The 13634-nt window shown below is 39.8% G+C and overlaps 1 protein-coding gene across 3 annotated transcripts in view; it reads right to left on the bottom strand.

Annotated features, from left to right (window-relative positions):
• Positions 1 to 416: 416 nt before the first annotated feature.
• The window catches only part of CALCRL (calcitonin receptor like receptor), a 66826-nt gene continuing 53608 nt past the window's right edge, over positions 417 to 13634 (bottom strand). For all 3 annotated transcript variants that reach the window (XM_027740093.2, XM_027740094.2, XM_027740095.2), the window contains exons 11-13: positions 11376 to 11594; positions 10984 to 11025; positions 417 to 4239 (exon numbers count right to left, since the gene is read on the bottom strand). In XM_027740093.2, coding sequence (XP_027595894.1) covers positions 4018 to 4239; positions 10984 to 11025; positions 11376 to 11594 — 483 coding nt within the window. In that variant the 3' untranslated portion in view covers positions 417 to 4017. The remainder of the gene's footprint in view (positions 4240 to 10983; positions 11026 to 11375; positions 11595 to 13634) is intronic.

Below are 13634 nucleotides of genomic sequence, written 5' to 3'. Positions count from 1 at the left end.
TGAACTCAGATTTGCTTATCGACCTTCACCTAGACTGATAGAATGAAGAAGACAGGTATGTTTAATTTAGACTCTATTCTGCTGCTAGCTCACAATGAAACAGAAAATTTTGCTTAACATAAGTAAGTATTAATAACTTTTTATTAAAAAGGTGGATTGGAAGACAAGAAATTGAAATATGAACCTTTGAGTAAATGATTTTAAGTCCAGTCCTCTTATATTATCCTCCAGAAATGCAACACTCTGCATTAAAAATATAAGTATTAAATAAACAAACGCTTAAAAGCAGAATAATTGTTAGTAATTCTATGTAATTACTTTCTCTCTGGGTTAATATTTAATTACCACACAGTTAAGACATCTGGGAAAGCCTACTTTAGATCAGCTTTGTTATTTCTATACTACAGCACAAGAGATGTGAATAATTGGAGTAATATTTTATTGATCTCAAACAATACTTCTTTCAGCAATTAAAATGCATGATGAGTCATATGAACAAGGTGAAAATAAAGCACAACCAAAAAAAAAATAACTTCACATTTTTTTCCATTTCATTCTTAGTGTAAGCAATAAATACAATGCTATAGCTTCTATTAATCTTATTTACATAGTACAATATGTGAGTGGTGTCTGGTTTCCAGCCCAAATGTTTCTTGACATGAAAAGGAGTACGTGTTGCAGCATTTCTACAGCCAAATAGTCGAGCAGATCATCACCATGAAAAACTACACAGCATAAATGCTACCATTAAACAAACAACTGAGGGGATCCTGCAGTGGAGCATTTTATTAATTGAAGACAGTAGCATAAAAAATAGACATTTTCTCTCATAGAATTCTAACATGCTGGTGTTACAGATAACAAATATAAGACAACTATTTCTGTAGCCCCTGGAGATTGATACAATAAATCCTCACTAAATTAAAAAAGAAAAAAAAAAGAAAGAGCAAATAATAACAGGTAACTATTTGCATGTTCAAAGGAATCTCACAGGCCCACCAAAACCTTTTACTTCCATCCCAGAGAATACAGATAAAGACCTACAACCTTCTGCAAAGTAGAAGATCAGCCATGAGAAATCAGCATAAGGATCTGATTTTAATTTATGGCGACAGGAAAACATATTAAGTAGCAGATGCTTCTCTCAGTTATGTAGAAAGCGAAAAAGGTGAGGTAGGAAGACAAAATAAGGAATTGGTATTTTCCAATGCAAATTAGAAAATAGGGTATCTAACTTCATAAAGAGAGGGGAAAGAGATCTCTCCACAGCCACAAACATTTTCTTGCACATCCAGCTGGATGTATGTTTCTTTTCCAAAGTGAAGACAGATGTGTGCCTAGAGGCATGCTGTGAGTGTCCACCTACAAGGAGGATAATTTCTGTGGAAAAAACAATTTTTTTCCCCCTAAATTACCATTACAGGTTTCTCTAATAGAGGACAGAGAGCAAACAGCAATTAGTATTTATTTGGCATTAAATGATAAAAATCTATAGGCTACGAAATTTTAACTGCCTAGCTGAGAAGCTAAATTAAAGTCTAATATCGTGTCACACTCTAAACCATCACTTATGTTTTAATGACAACAACCCACCAGGTACCATGAAATAATTGTCTAATAATAAGCCATCAGGGATTTAAAGTACTTTAAAATGGACAGATACCTGCCTGGGCTTTGATTCTCAGCTGGTACCAGTTGGTTCTGCAAATGGAACTCAAGACAGATTTGTACCAGTTGATGATCTGGTCCCACAAGTGTAAAGCTGCTATGCCAGAGCAGGGATTTTCTGCACCTCTAATATTTTCAGAACATTGCACCAATTTTAAGTAACACTACCTAGATCAGCAAGCAGAGTTGTAAGTGGCCTCTAATCATGTACATCCTTACTGTATTCTCACAGTTTTAGAGTCTGTGACATCTGGTTGCCAGATTTCACGCTGCTCTACAGTACAGAATCCAACAGATTTTCCAAATCCCACCAGCCAACCAGGCAGCCTTGCAAAAGAAGAGAAGGGATTTGTGCGTCCTAGCCGAGATTCTATATTGTGAAACTAAATCATTAATAAAACAGTTTCTAAATTCAAACTCCAGACGTAAGAACTGTAAAAACAATATGGAAAGGTGCAAGTGGCGTGAACTTCCCACATCCTCCTAATGTTTTCCTTCTAAATACAAAATATTTAAAGCCTTATGAAGTCACAAACTAATAAACACTGTGACAACAAGTTACCTAGATGCTAGTGAAGCTTACAGAAAAGCTACTGACAAAAATGTTTAAATGTTAGAGTCAAGGTGTTCATATACAAAATTAAGTATTTAAAACTGAAATGGTCTCAGAAAGAACTGTCTTTCGATTTTTGGACTGGTTTACATGCACCAGATATACATTAATTAGCATAATAGTCTGTCTGTTCCAGCATCTACTTTTTCTTCCACTTCATTTTGTTTTTTCCCCACTTCAAGTATACTTATCTGCAAATTAAATGTATAAAATTTTTTCTTGCACTTTTAATTTTCAGTAGGACTTTTCTGAACTCACCTCATTTCACGCCCTCATTCTTGAGAGCATTTTTGTCATTTCACTTCACAAAACTACGACTGCTTTAAAGCATAAAGATTTAACAAAAACATAGATTTCTATAAAGACACATTTCCTCAAGAACTTCCTGACAACCTCCTCGGTTTCAGTGAGACCTTTATGCACCAGTAGAACCAAAGAAACAACATATAAAGTACTGTTCTAAGCTGAGTAACTGAGGCAGATTCAGAATCAAGCGGTCCAAAATATTATTAAAAGTCTCAATCCACAATGTTTGGACTCTTTATAAAACAAACTTTATATTGGATTTTCCAAATAATGACAATTACTAACAGTAGTTTGCTTGATTAGTCTGAACCTCATACACTGGCTTTAAAGGTAGTATGTCATGTGCACTGTGTTCAGTCTTGCATGATTCTCTGAGACAACAAAAAAAAAAGCCACAAAATTAATCAAAACCTTGCCCAAGAATGAAGGAATAAGTTACCAAGCATATGGCCAGGGAAATACTTAAAAATAAAATGAGAACAATGCTACAACAAATCCTGTACATGGTCTTCTCTGGGTTGAGTGAATTCCTTCAGCACACAGTGAAGTTCCATCAGCTGCAATTACTTGTTAGTGTCTGGAAGGGTTTGCAGTTATTCAGATTACTCCTTTTCTTTCTGGCAGTGAGGCCTCATCAATCTTGTCTGTTTTAAAGCAGGAAGAAACTTCCATACGCTTCAGGAGAAGGAGGCATCTCTGAATGTGCCAAAATAGCTTAAATAAAATTGCTCAAAGCTTGCTGCAAGATATTACCTTGCAGCACGTAGAGACTCAGCCTTGAACTGGTGTCTCTATGCTTGATGTAAAATAGTGGGAAAAAACCCAAACTGGCCAAACCAAACTGTCAATATCTTTAACCAAACCAGCAATATCTGTTTCCTCAGACTACCTGTTGGGCTTTTTTTGACAGTCAGATAAATGCTGGACACAAAAAATAACCTGGATAACCTATTGCTATTATTGCACCTACTTTAACCATTTTGTTTTGTCCTATTTTAGGTTAAGACAATAGAGTCTGGTATAAGATTCTATAGGCAAATGAAGTGGCTTCAACACAGCACAGTCTTACAACAAACTCCCAAGAAAATAAGAAATCCTTCATTGATTCCCTTTGTACAAAAAATTGCCAACTTTGTCTACACAGTAGAAACTGAAGAGGCAAAGTTTGTAACCTTATATAAATGCACATACATATATAGATATATATGTACAGATGTCCATACTCGATACACAGAAACAAACAAACGTATATATGCATATATATATATATATGTATACATACGTACAAAAAACGCGCCTGTTTAGTTTGCATTGTTCGGGGAAAGAACATCATCCCGAGTTAGGTAAAAAATCTTCTGGCCATGAAGTCACTCGATCCGACTGGGAGTTCGGGAGGGCGAGCGCGCCGGCACGGGCCAGGCCTCGGCAGTTCAGCCATAGAGCTTCTCAGTCTTTAAAACCACGCTCTCCATGTCATGGTAGCCCTTCCCGTTGAGGTGCTCACTGGTGCAGTCGTGGTTGTAGCTGTAGCCTGGGACGTCGCTGATGGTGGACACGGTGTAGGACGCCGTGCGCATGGCATCCGAGTGGCTAAAGCTGTGCTCGAACTGGATTCTGTACTGGTTCCAGTGTCTCCTCAAAACGGCCTGGACCTGTGGCAGAAGGTAAGAAGAGATTCATGTAAACTGGGCTTCGTTCTGTGCTACATGAGGGCCGTGATAAAGGTGTCTCGTCAGATTAAATGGCACAGCTTGGTAATACCCACACGTCACTTGTCGCTTGAGGGGCAATATGAGTAATGTTGCCTCAGGGTTTTTTTGATTTTTTGGTTTTTTTTTTTAATTTTTATAGGTTTAAGAAGTAGTTCATAGAATCATAGAATCAGCTGGGTTGGAAGGGACCTCTGAGATCATCAAGTCCAACCCCTGATTCACTACAGTTGCGGTTGCTAGACCATGGCGCTAAGTGCCACATCCAGTCTTGTCTTAAAAACCTCCAGGGATGGAGAATTCACCACTTCCCTGGGCAGCCCATTCCAATGCCTGATCACCCTCTCTGGAAAGAAATTCTTCCTAATATCCAACCTAAACCTCCCCTGGCACAGCTTAAGACCGAGCCCTCTTGTCTTACTGATAGTTGCCTGGGAAAAGAGACCAACCCCCCCCGGCTACAACCTCCTTTCAGGGAGCTGTAGAGAGTGAGGAGGTCTCCCCTGAGCCTCCTCTTCTCCAGGCTGAACAGCCCCAGCTCCCTCAGCCTCTCCTCACAGCACTTGTGCTCCAGTCCCTTCACCAACCTTATTGCCCTTCCCTGGACCTGCTCCAGGACCTCAATGTCCTTCCTGAGCTGAGGGCCCAGAACTGGACACAGCACTCCAGGGGTGGCCTCACCAGCACTGAGTCCAGGGGAAGAATCACTTCCTTGGACCTGTTGGCCACACTGTTCCTGATCCAGGCCAGGATCCATTGGCCTTCTTGGCCACCTGGGCACACTGCTGGCTCATGTTCAGCTTCCTGTCAATCCAAAGTCCCAGGTCCCTCTCTGCCTTACCCTTTAGCATAGTAGTTACATATATCCAAAACTATTACCCCATTTCACATCAATTCCCCCTATATTCCAGTAGCATATTTAGTCTCTTTTTCAAGGTAGGCCTTCATTCTGTTTAAGAACATCTGCACCCTGGCCTGGACAATGAGATATCACCCAGGACTTTGGAAAGCCTCCAAGGACTGTACGTGCTCCGAAGAAGATGAAGATGAGGAAGAAGGGGTCCTAAATTTCCCCCAGACTCAATTCCCGAGGGGCAGAACAGGGCAAAGGCCGGGGGGTGGACGAACAGGGATTGGATGGACATCATTATAAAAACTATTGCACCTGGGTCAGGGGATGTGCGTGGTTTGTATTCTCAGAGCCTGAGAGGCTTCATTAAAACCTTCCCTTATCTTATCTCCTAATTAAATTGCCCCGGAGTTTTTTCTCCCTGGATTTTTAGGCAACAGTAAGCATTATTTTTCAGCAAATTTGATGTGAAATAATGACATTTTACAATTGCAATGTGCCAGTTTCTCAGAAAAAGCACAGGTTACAGGAGGAACAGCAGCAACAGAATTTTCTGCTTAATCCCTTGTCAACTCCAGTCCAGTGTGGACAGATCAGATTCAGAGGTGAAAAAGGTAATTTGTGTTCACCCTTAAGTTCAAAAGGCCACATCCTCAGCACCTATAAATTCATTTACTCTCAACAAACCATAATTTACATTTGCTATGGTTCTGACACAAGCAAGTCTTTCCTAATTTCTGAACATACCTTAAGCCAATGACTAGAATGACAATTTCCCGAACTCCACATTTCTACCAGAGTTAAAAATAAAGCTGGTAAAATAGCTGAAGGGCCCAGCTGGCTTACGTGTCTCCATTGAAAGGATATGATGTTTTGTCATAACCTTCCTCCCCTGCAATCTGGTTAAACACCTGGGCATACTGGGGGGATGAAGTGTCACATTCATGAAGTTCGCACGGAATTAGGCTTTCAGTGAAGATGCCAAGTGAGGAATGCCAAGAATGGCGATGGTTGTTGCTTTTTCAAGAGTTTTTTTATGTTTAAAAATCCCACAGATCATGAATATTTAATTTCCTCTTCAGTCAAAATTTGTACAGAAAATATTCCTGCATTGACTGTCCAGGCTGTGACTCAGGAAATATTGGGGAGCACTGATACCTCCATGTATCCAGCAGTGACCCCCCAAATCACAGGCACCATTCAAAAACATGACCTTCATTTCACTTTTTTACATACAAAAGAACTAACTGGTGAACAGTGAGTCCCCCAGTTAACTGTTTATATTGTGGATAAGTATTTTTAGGATTTTCCATATGTCTTCAGGGATTCTTTTGTGTCTGCTTCTAATTTCCCTCGCACAATGGCTTCTTTTGTCTAATTTTACTCTGGCTTTAATTATGAAAAATAAGAATAAATAGAAGAAAAGGGATGTAGTTTTTAGACTTCCTGCAGTCTGGTATCAGAAACCACTGTTTAAAGGAAAACTTCATATTTCCCCAAACCTTTACAAAGAAGATGTCAAAGGGTAAGGAAAGAAGCATCAACTGATTAACATAAGAAATTAGCATTTTAGGGCAAAGGAGATGCTCTCTTACTGTTCGTAAAACCTTTCTAATCCACTCTAAACATCTAAGCACAAATCTCCAAATCTTTGGAGAAAAATCAAGTATCTCAATACTTCTGAGTATCAGATCTTACTGCTTTTCATATCAAAATATCAGAGTCTAAAGGCAGAGTTTGTGTTTCAGCACAGGAAGTTTTGATTAATTAATATATGCATTACACAGCAATATAGACCCTTCTGTAATCTGTCCTAAAGCCAAGAGAAGAAGCATATTCAAAATTCCATCTTTTCCAAGAAGGAAGCTTCGAATTTAGTTTGAAATCCTATCAATGAATCTGTGCCTATTTTTTCTCCTCCCCACAGTCAATGACCTCAATAAGATTATTTCTGGCATTCTTCACGAGGCCTCTCTGTTACTGCTGAGTCAGGATTTCACCCCTGTCCTGCTCCATGTCTGTTCTTGTAGGGTGTTAACACCTTTCAGGTTTTTATCACTGTCTTTCAGTCTTCTCTAACCTTCCAATCAACCATTTGTAGGAGAGGATGGGAAAAATCAACGAGACAACTAATTTTCACTAGTAACTCTAACAATATGAGTATCTACTCACGACCTGAGAATAGAACTTTTACCACTCAGCTTTGAGCAGTTGCACAGAGCTGTAAATGCAGCTCAGGACAGGTAGCATTTTGGGACTTTGTAACAAGAAAGGATATTAAGCAATGCATTTAATGAAAAAAGGTAATGTAATAATATAATTCTATTTCTCAGTCATTTACAGAGATGTTAGTTCCAGCTGGAATACTCTTGCTTCTGCACCTTATTAGTTGGTAATGGCTCTTTTTGATGAGTTTTCACGAAGGGGTCCTTCCAGTCAAGCCTTTTAACATACGAGTAGCTTGATGTTCAATAGCATACAAATCAAACAGCTCAGGAGGAAAAAAAAAAGAGAAAAACACCCAAAAACCCACCAAAAAACCACAACACAAGCTCATCTACCTCATCTATTATTCAACAGATTGTATAAACCTGTAAACCCAAGACCATGATCTTCATGGTAACATTTCTGTACTCCTGTGAAATGAAAGAAAAAAACCACAAACCCCACAAACCTAACCTGGATCACATAGGTCATTAGCACTGTAATTAATAGCTCAACAGGAATCTTTCTACTGATTTATCAGAGATCTGGGACAAGCCTCTCCTCTGACCACAGCCTGTATCACCCTAGAAGCCTCTCTAGGCCATCTCAGACTGGAAAACATGATGAGGTAGTTGGGAAGCATCCTGCTCTGTGGGATGCAGAATGTGAGTGTCCTTAGGGAAGCCCTGCCAGGGCAGATCAAGATGAAGGGCTTGCACGTACTCCCTTGTCTGTAGGAGGCTTGTGACAAACATCTGCAGTGCCTGTTAGAGCTGGATTGGACAGGCCACCCCTGGCTGGACTGCTCAGAAAGCTGGAGAAGTTCCTTGGCTACGGTCAGCAGGACATACCAGCTATTTTTCTTATATTTCTTGGTTTATTTTCACTGAACTTCTCTGCTAGCAGATCACATTTATTTATTTCTTGGCCAGAGGTGTCTGCTTGAACATGATTTGGATCCTGATATTTGGTACAGAAGACACTGAAATGTACAGTAACAGCTGGGAAATGCTAAGATGTAGACAGAAAGAAATTGGTGCTTTTAGCATTTTTAAGTGCTAAAAAACCCACTAGAAAATCTTTGCCCCACTGTCACTTCAAGTGTCGACTCCAACATCAGCATCCACCTTTAAACCATTCACCTCTAAAGCACAGAGGTGCTGCAGAGGAGCACTAACACCACTCCCTGATGCCTCTAATTATGCAGAGGCTCTAATGAGGTGTGGCTGTGACAGGTGACACCAGCCAAGCCAAAGTTCCTGGCTCAGTTCAGGCATTGGTGTGACAGCAAAGGAACTGTGATGGACACGGAACACAAGTGTGCCTGGAGGCTTTCCTGCCACGGGCACAATCTTTTAGTACTCAAAGGAAACACATCTTTTCTGTGCAGGCATTTTCCTCTACCTACAGTGTCGTTCTCCCCCTGGGTTTCCTTACTGTTTTTAAAGCACTAAGTCCCTTCTTGAACAAGATGTACTGGAAAAGTCCTTGAATCACTGAACCCAAAAGTGGTTTAAAAGGCATACATTTCCACTCTATAGAGAGCAAATACAGACACATATGTTTAACTCACAAAGTCAAGTTCTACAGTCTAAAAATTAACTGTCTAAATTAATAAACGTTAAAATGCCTAAATCCTCCTTTTAGCATTACCCTGCCAGCAGAAGTTCAAGCAGTGATTCACCTGTTACCATTTGTAAGTGTTGTGGAAGAGCTCATCTTTTATCACTGATCAGCCCAGGGTGAATTTAGGATACTGAATTAGGGGGTTGACTCAGGTGTGCTTTTCTTACATAGCAGAAGAGAATATGTCAAAAATATGAGTTTGTAACAATGAAATGTTAACACATTCAGGATCATATTTTAAAATTTCATATTTTAAAATTTCATATTTTAAAATTAATCATAACTTAAAATAAAAAACTGCCTTGGAAGAGCCACAAGGATTAAAAGACAGAACCAAGCAGTGAACAATGTTGTTGCATAGAAACTGCAGAGATTTCAAGGTTTCCCATCCCTCCTCCCATATTTTGCACTGCAGCAGAACAAACTCTGTTTGATTTTTTCCAAATACCTGTTTTAGAAGGCATTCTGACCTATACAGTCTAGAAGGGAAAGAGTGTGTGAACTTGGGACTTGAACATGAATTTACTTTATGGTAAAATCAGATCAAACCCACTGCCCCACAAGCACTGAACTGTGACAAAGCCCATGTTCATCTGTTCTACCTCTTTGGCAAAAAAATAAAAAAAAAATCAGTGATACTCATACATTTAGGGGGGACATACACAACACACAAAAATAAACCTTCAAACCCCATTGCAATCTAATCAGCTTTAGACTTAGGAGGAGAAGGAAGGGTAATCTGCTGGAATCAATTCTGGTATTCACCAAATAATTACCTATAAGTAAATATTACTGTCCAATAGCATTATGTAACCACACTGACACAATTTTACAGCATCTGATAAAAGAAACTAAGGGTTCAGTCACATGGAAACATCTGGTTACTCCCACACATCTGCTTACAGCCATGTGCTGTAACCACACTAAATGCAGAGCAAATGAACAAACAGATGTGTAGGAATAAGTGTAGGACTGTAATTGTTCCTCTGCCAAAACTGCTGGAAAAGTACCAGTTAGCCTTTTGGTAGGGTGGTTTTTTTGTTTGTTCGTTTGTTTTGGGGTTGCCAAGATTTTTTTGGAAGTAAGAGCAATATCAACAATTTCATTTATATTTTTTAGCCTTTCTTTCACTTTGACACTGTAATCCTCTCTAAGTGTACTTTCTAGAGCATGGGGCAGGAGGTTCTAAGTGACAGTCACTGTGTGCACTCCAGGGGTACAGGACCTTGACCATTCAAGATAACAGCGAAGCTTATTAGCTGTAATGGGATCAATACAATCTATTACTGAAACGTGGCACAATCCTCTAATGTAAGAATAAAGAAGTTTGTCCTTGGAATTGGTGGTTTCTTAGAGGTGCACTTATCCCACACAAATTCCTGACCCAAGCACACCAACCTGTTGAGGTCTGATTTTTTTGAATGATACTTTTCATCCGTATTAAAAAACGGTTTTCCAAACCTCAGCCTAGAATTTTCCTAGAGAGTCATCATAACAGAGTCACAGAATCATGGAATGGTTTGGGTTGGAAGGGACCTTAAAGATCATGTTCTTCCAAGCCCCTGCCATGGGATACAACCATACCCAAACCCAGTGTGCTCTATTCCTGCTACAGAAGGACCAGTGATTCTCCAAGATAACATCCTATACAGCTTCTAACACAGACAAATATGCCTTCTGAGTACTGAACTGCATTTTACTTTTATGATACTTATTGAGAATTTATATCAAAGTGACAAGTGTCTTCAGTTTCTTATATATTTAAGAAAAATGTACATTGCTCAGCACCGAAGAGTCAGTCCTAATGCATTTAATGATGTGCCATGAATGATGGCACAGTCCTTCCCAAGCTCTGCTCTTGGCATGCTGATGCTTTGTTTCCTTTTTTTGAGTTCAAAAAATTTAGACATAAAATAATGAAAAAAAAATTGCCATCTCAGTTGCTGAAACAAAACCATGTAAAATGGAAAATTATTAAAAACACACTAAAAGAAGTTGTTACCTACCTCACCATTAAAGAAGCAGAAAATTGTAGCCACCAGTAGACCCTGTAAAATAAAAATAAAGGTTCTGTTTTATTACGCATACCTATGGGATATTTCAGGTGTGAGATAATTTCAGATAAAATTCAGATATAGTCAGCAAAGACAATGCAGGACAAATCTAAACGTGGTAGCTTATTTCTGAAAATATGGGACCAGTTACCTACCATGACGTATCTTTAGGAATTTCCTCGAGGAAATTAATATTCGGTATGATGAGAAAATCAAAGTATTTTATAGGAATATCGCATTAAGGCCTTTAAAAATTAAAATAACATGAACGTTTCTCCTTTATTTGCTTCGCATGTCAAGTGCTCTCTGGCTCAGGGGGGTGAGGGCCGTGTAACACTCCCTACCTGGTAGTGCATGAGGATGTGCATCACATAGTCATACACCTCCTCGGCGATCCGGCCCTCTGGTCGCCATGGAAACAGCACAAATTCGATGCCAAGGAGCGGAACAAGAATCAGGGTGGCTCTCACTGCTTTCATGTACAGGTTGGATTCGGCCCTGTGGGTGTCTTTGAGCTTGGTGATGAGGACACGAACGATGTTTAGCAGGAAGAAAAGGTTTACCTGTCGGAAAAGGAAATGGCACTGAGGGCAGTCTGAAAAATAAGCCCACATACACTGATCTGGGAGACTAAAAACCAGACAAAAAACTCATACTGTATGATTGTGATTGTACAAGAAACAGCAGTTGAACCTCTTTAAACCTCAGTCACCTTTTAAGTAACTGAGGTGTGGCTCTACTGGTATCCACATCCGTTTCTCTAATTTACTAAACAAGTGTGCATCCAGATACCTACTGTCTATCAATCCTAACAATCCACACACCTTTCTCTCTGGTCTCCCAGTAGCAGTGAAGGATTAGGGTTTTTTTTTAATGATTTTTAATTGTTTCTTTTCAGGTTGGTCAAGAAAGAGGACGACGCTCTTCCCTCCTTGCATTTAAACACGGTTCTTCAAAAAGCTACTTTCTATTTTTCAAACGTGGACTTGACAAATTTACAGAAAAGAAAAAATATCAGAATGAAAAAAACAAAATAAGACCAAATGCTGCTACAAGGAAGTGTGCATACTCCTCTAGACAAACAGGGGATTTAACATTCTCACAGTGGTCAGTGGTTGGATTTTTTATTCATTCAGCAGAACTTGCAAATGTGGCAAGCACTGAGATGGTGCCCTAAATATTCTCGTGCACTACAGATTCTTGATTATTTCCATAGCTACTAAGGCTTTTCTTATTGGAAGTGGTGACCAAAATAATAATCCCAAACTGAAATCACAGTTGTTCAGAGTAGATCTTTCAACATGTGAGTATTCACTGTAAGCAGCCACAAAACTAATACACACACGTACCTATATATGTATGTACACAGGCACACACAGAGCCAAAGGATGTGACTAGCCAGAGCAACAGCAGCAACAAGGGATGCTGACACTCAACTTTCACCTCCTGTGCAGTGCTGGCAGCCCCTGAGAGAAGCTGCAGCTGGAAGAGACCTGGAGAGCTCAGCCCAAGGGCACTGAAGCAGGACAGTGCTGCTTCAGGGACCCACTGCGGAAGGGAGAGACACAGAACCCACTCCTATCTCAGCTTCCTGATAACTCTCTGTCCTTGTTAACAATAGAGACAAAGGGGAGGGAGGGAGGAAGAAGGTAGCAGACAGCCAGACAACTGCCTTCTAAAAAGCCTCGGAATTCCTGGTCTGGGAGGAGGCCTCTGTCTTGATGTAGGACAAATGCAAGCAGGGAAGTCTTTTCAGACCACGTGTGTAATGATGCCTTCACAGCCCCAGCAGAATTCTTTATGTCAGATCAGGTTTTCAGAATAAACAGCTGTTTACTGTTATAGCAGCATGGCCCTTGACAGATATGGGATGTTATTTATATTCTACTTGCATGCTATTTAAATCATTTTAACAGGAAATTGTTTTACATAGGAAACTACTGCATGAATTTCTCGTGGAAGACTCCAGCTACCTTTAAGCTTTGTTTACACAACCAAGGTCTTCTGATTCTTTCTCAAGGGATTTATTTAGATTTTATGTAGCCCCTCATCCCCATCCAACTTCCTATAGTACACACAGACAATAAGTCCTTCCTCCATTTCTAAATTTAATCCTTCTCAAATCTGCTTGTTCAACATCAACATGTATCAAACACTGAGTTTTCAGCCCTCTCGAGTTTTGGTAGCACAGCCAATTCCTCTAACACTGTCTTTGAATGCTAACTGAAGATGAAAGTTGCAGCAGCCAGGCATGAAACACCACTCAACAAGCTGTTTCTTTTACAACGTGGAATTTTTCTGTTTGCTTCACTTACCCACCAAACCCAAAAAGCACAAAATTAAACATGCAGAGTTTGCAAATAGCTAAGAGGGCAAACAGAAAGCTGGATGAGGCAAAGCAGAGAACAGAGCTGAGAGCTGTCACTCACTGACACTCTGAGTGTCAGTAGAAGTATGCAGTATTTTTGATGTTTAGCTCTTCTGTCACAAAATAGAGTGAGATTGGGATGAACTGAATTCCTAATTGAAGTGATGAAAACAGGTCCTGATTTTAGCAAGGCAGCGAGTAGATTTTTACACTTAAGCAAAAGTAGGCCAGTGGA

Source organism: Pipra filicauda, unplaced genomic scaffold (genome assembly GCF_003945595.2).
Source record: "Pipra filicauda isolate LSUMZ 115617 unplaced genomic scaffold, ASM394559v2 scaffold21_size4447388_pilon, whole genome shotgun sequence".
Lineage (NCBI taxonomy): Eukaryota > Metazoa > Chordata > Aves > Passeriformes > Pipridae > Pipra > Pipra filicauda.
Note: the sequence above shows the minus strand (reverse complement) of the source record. Positions and strands in the feature narration are given on the sequence as shown.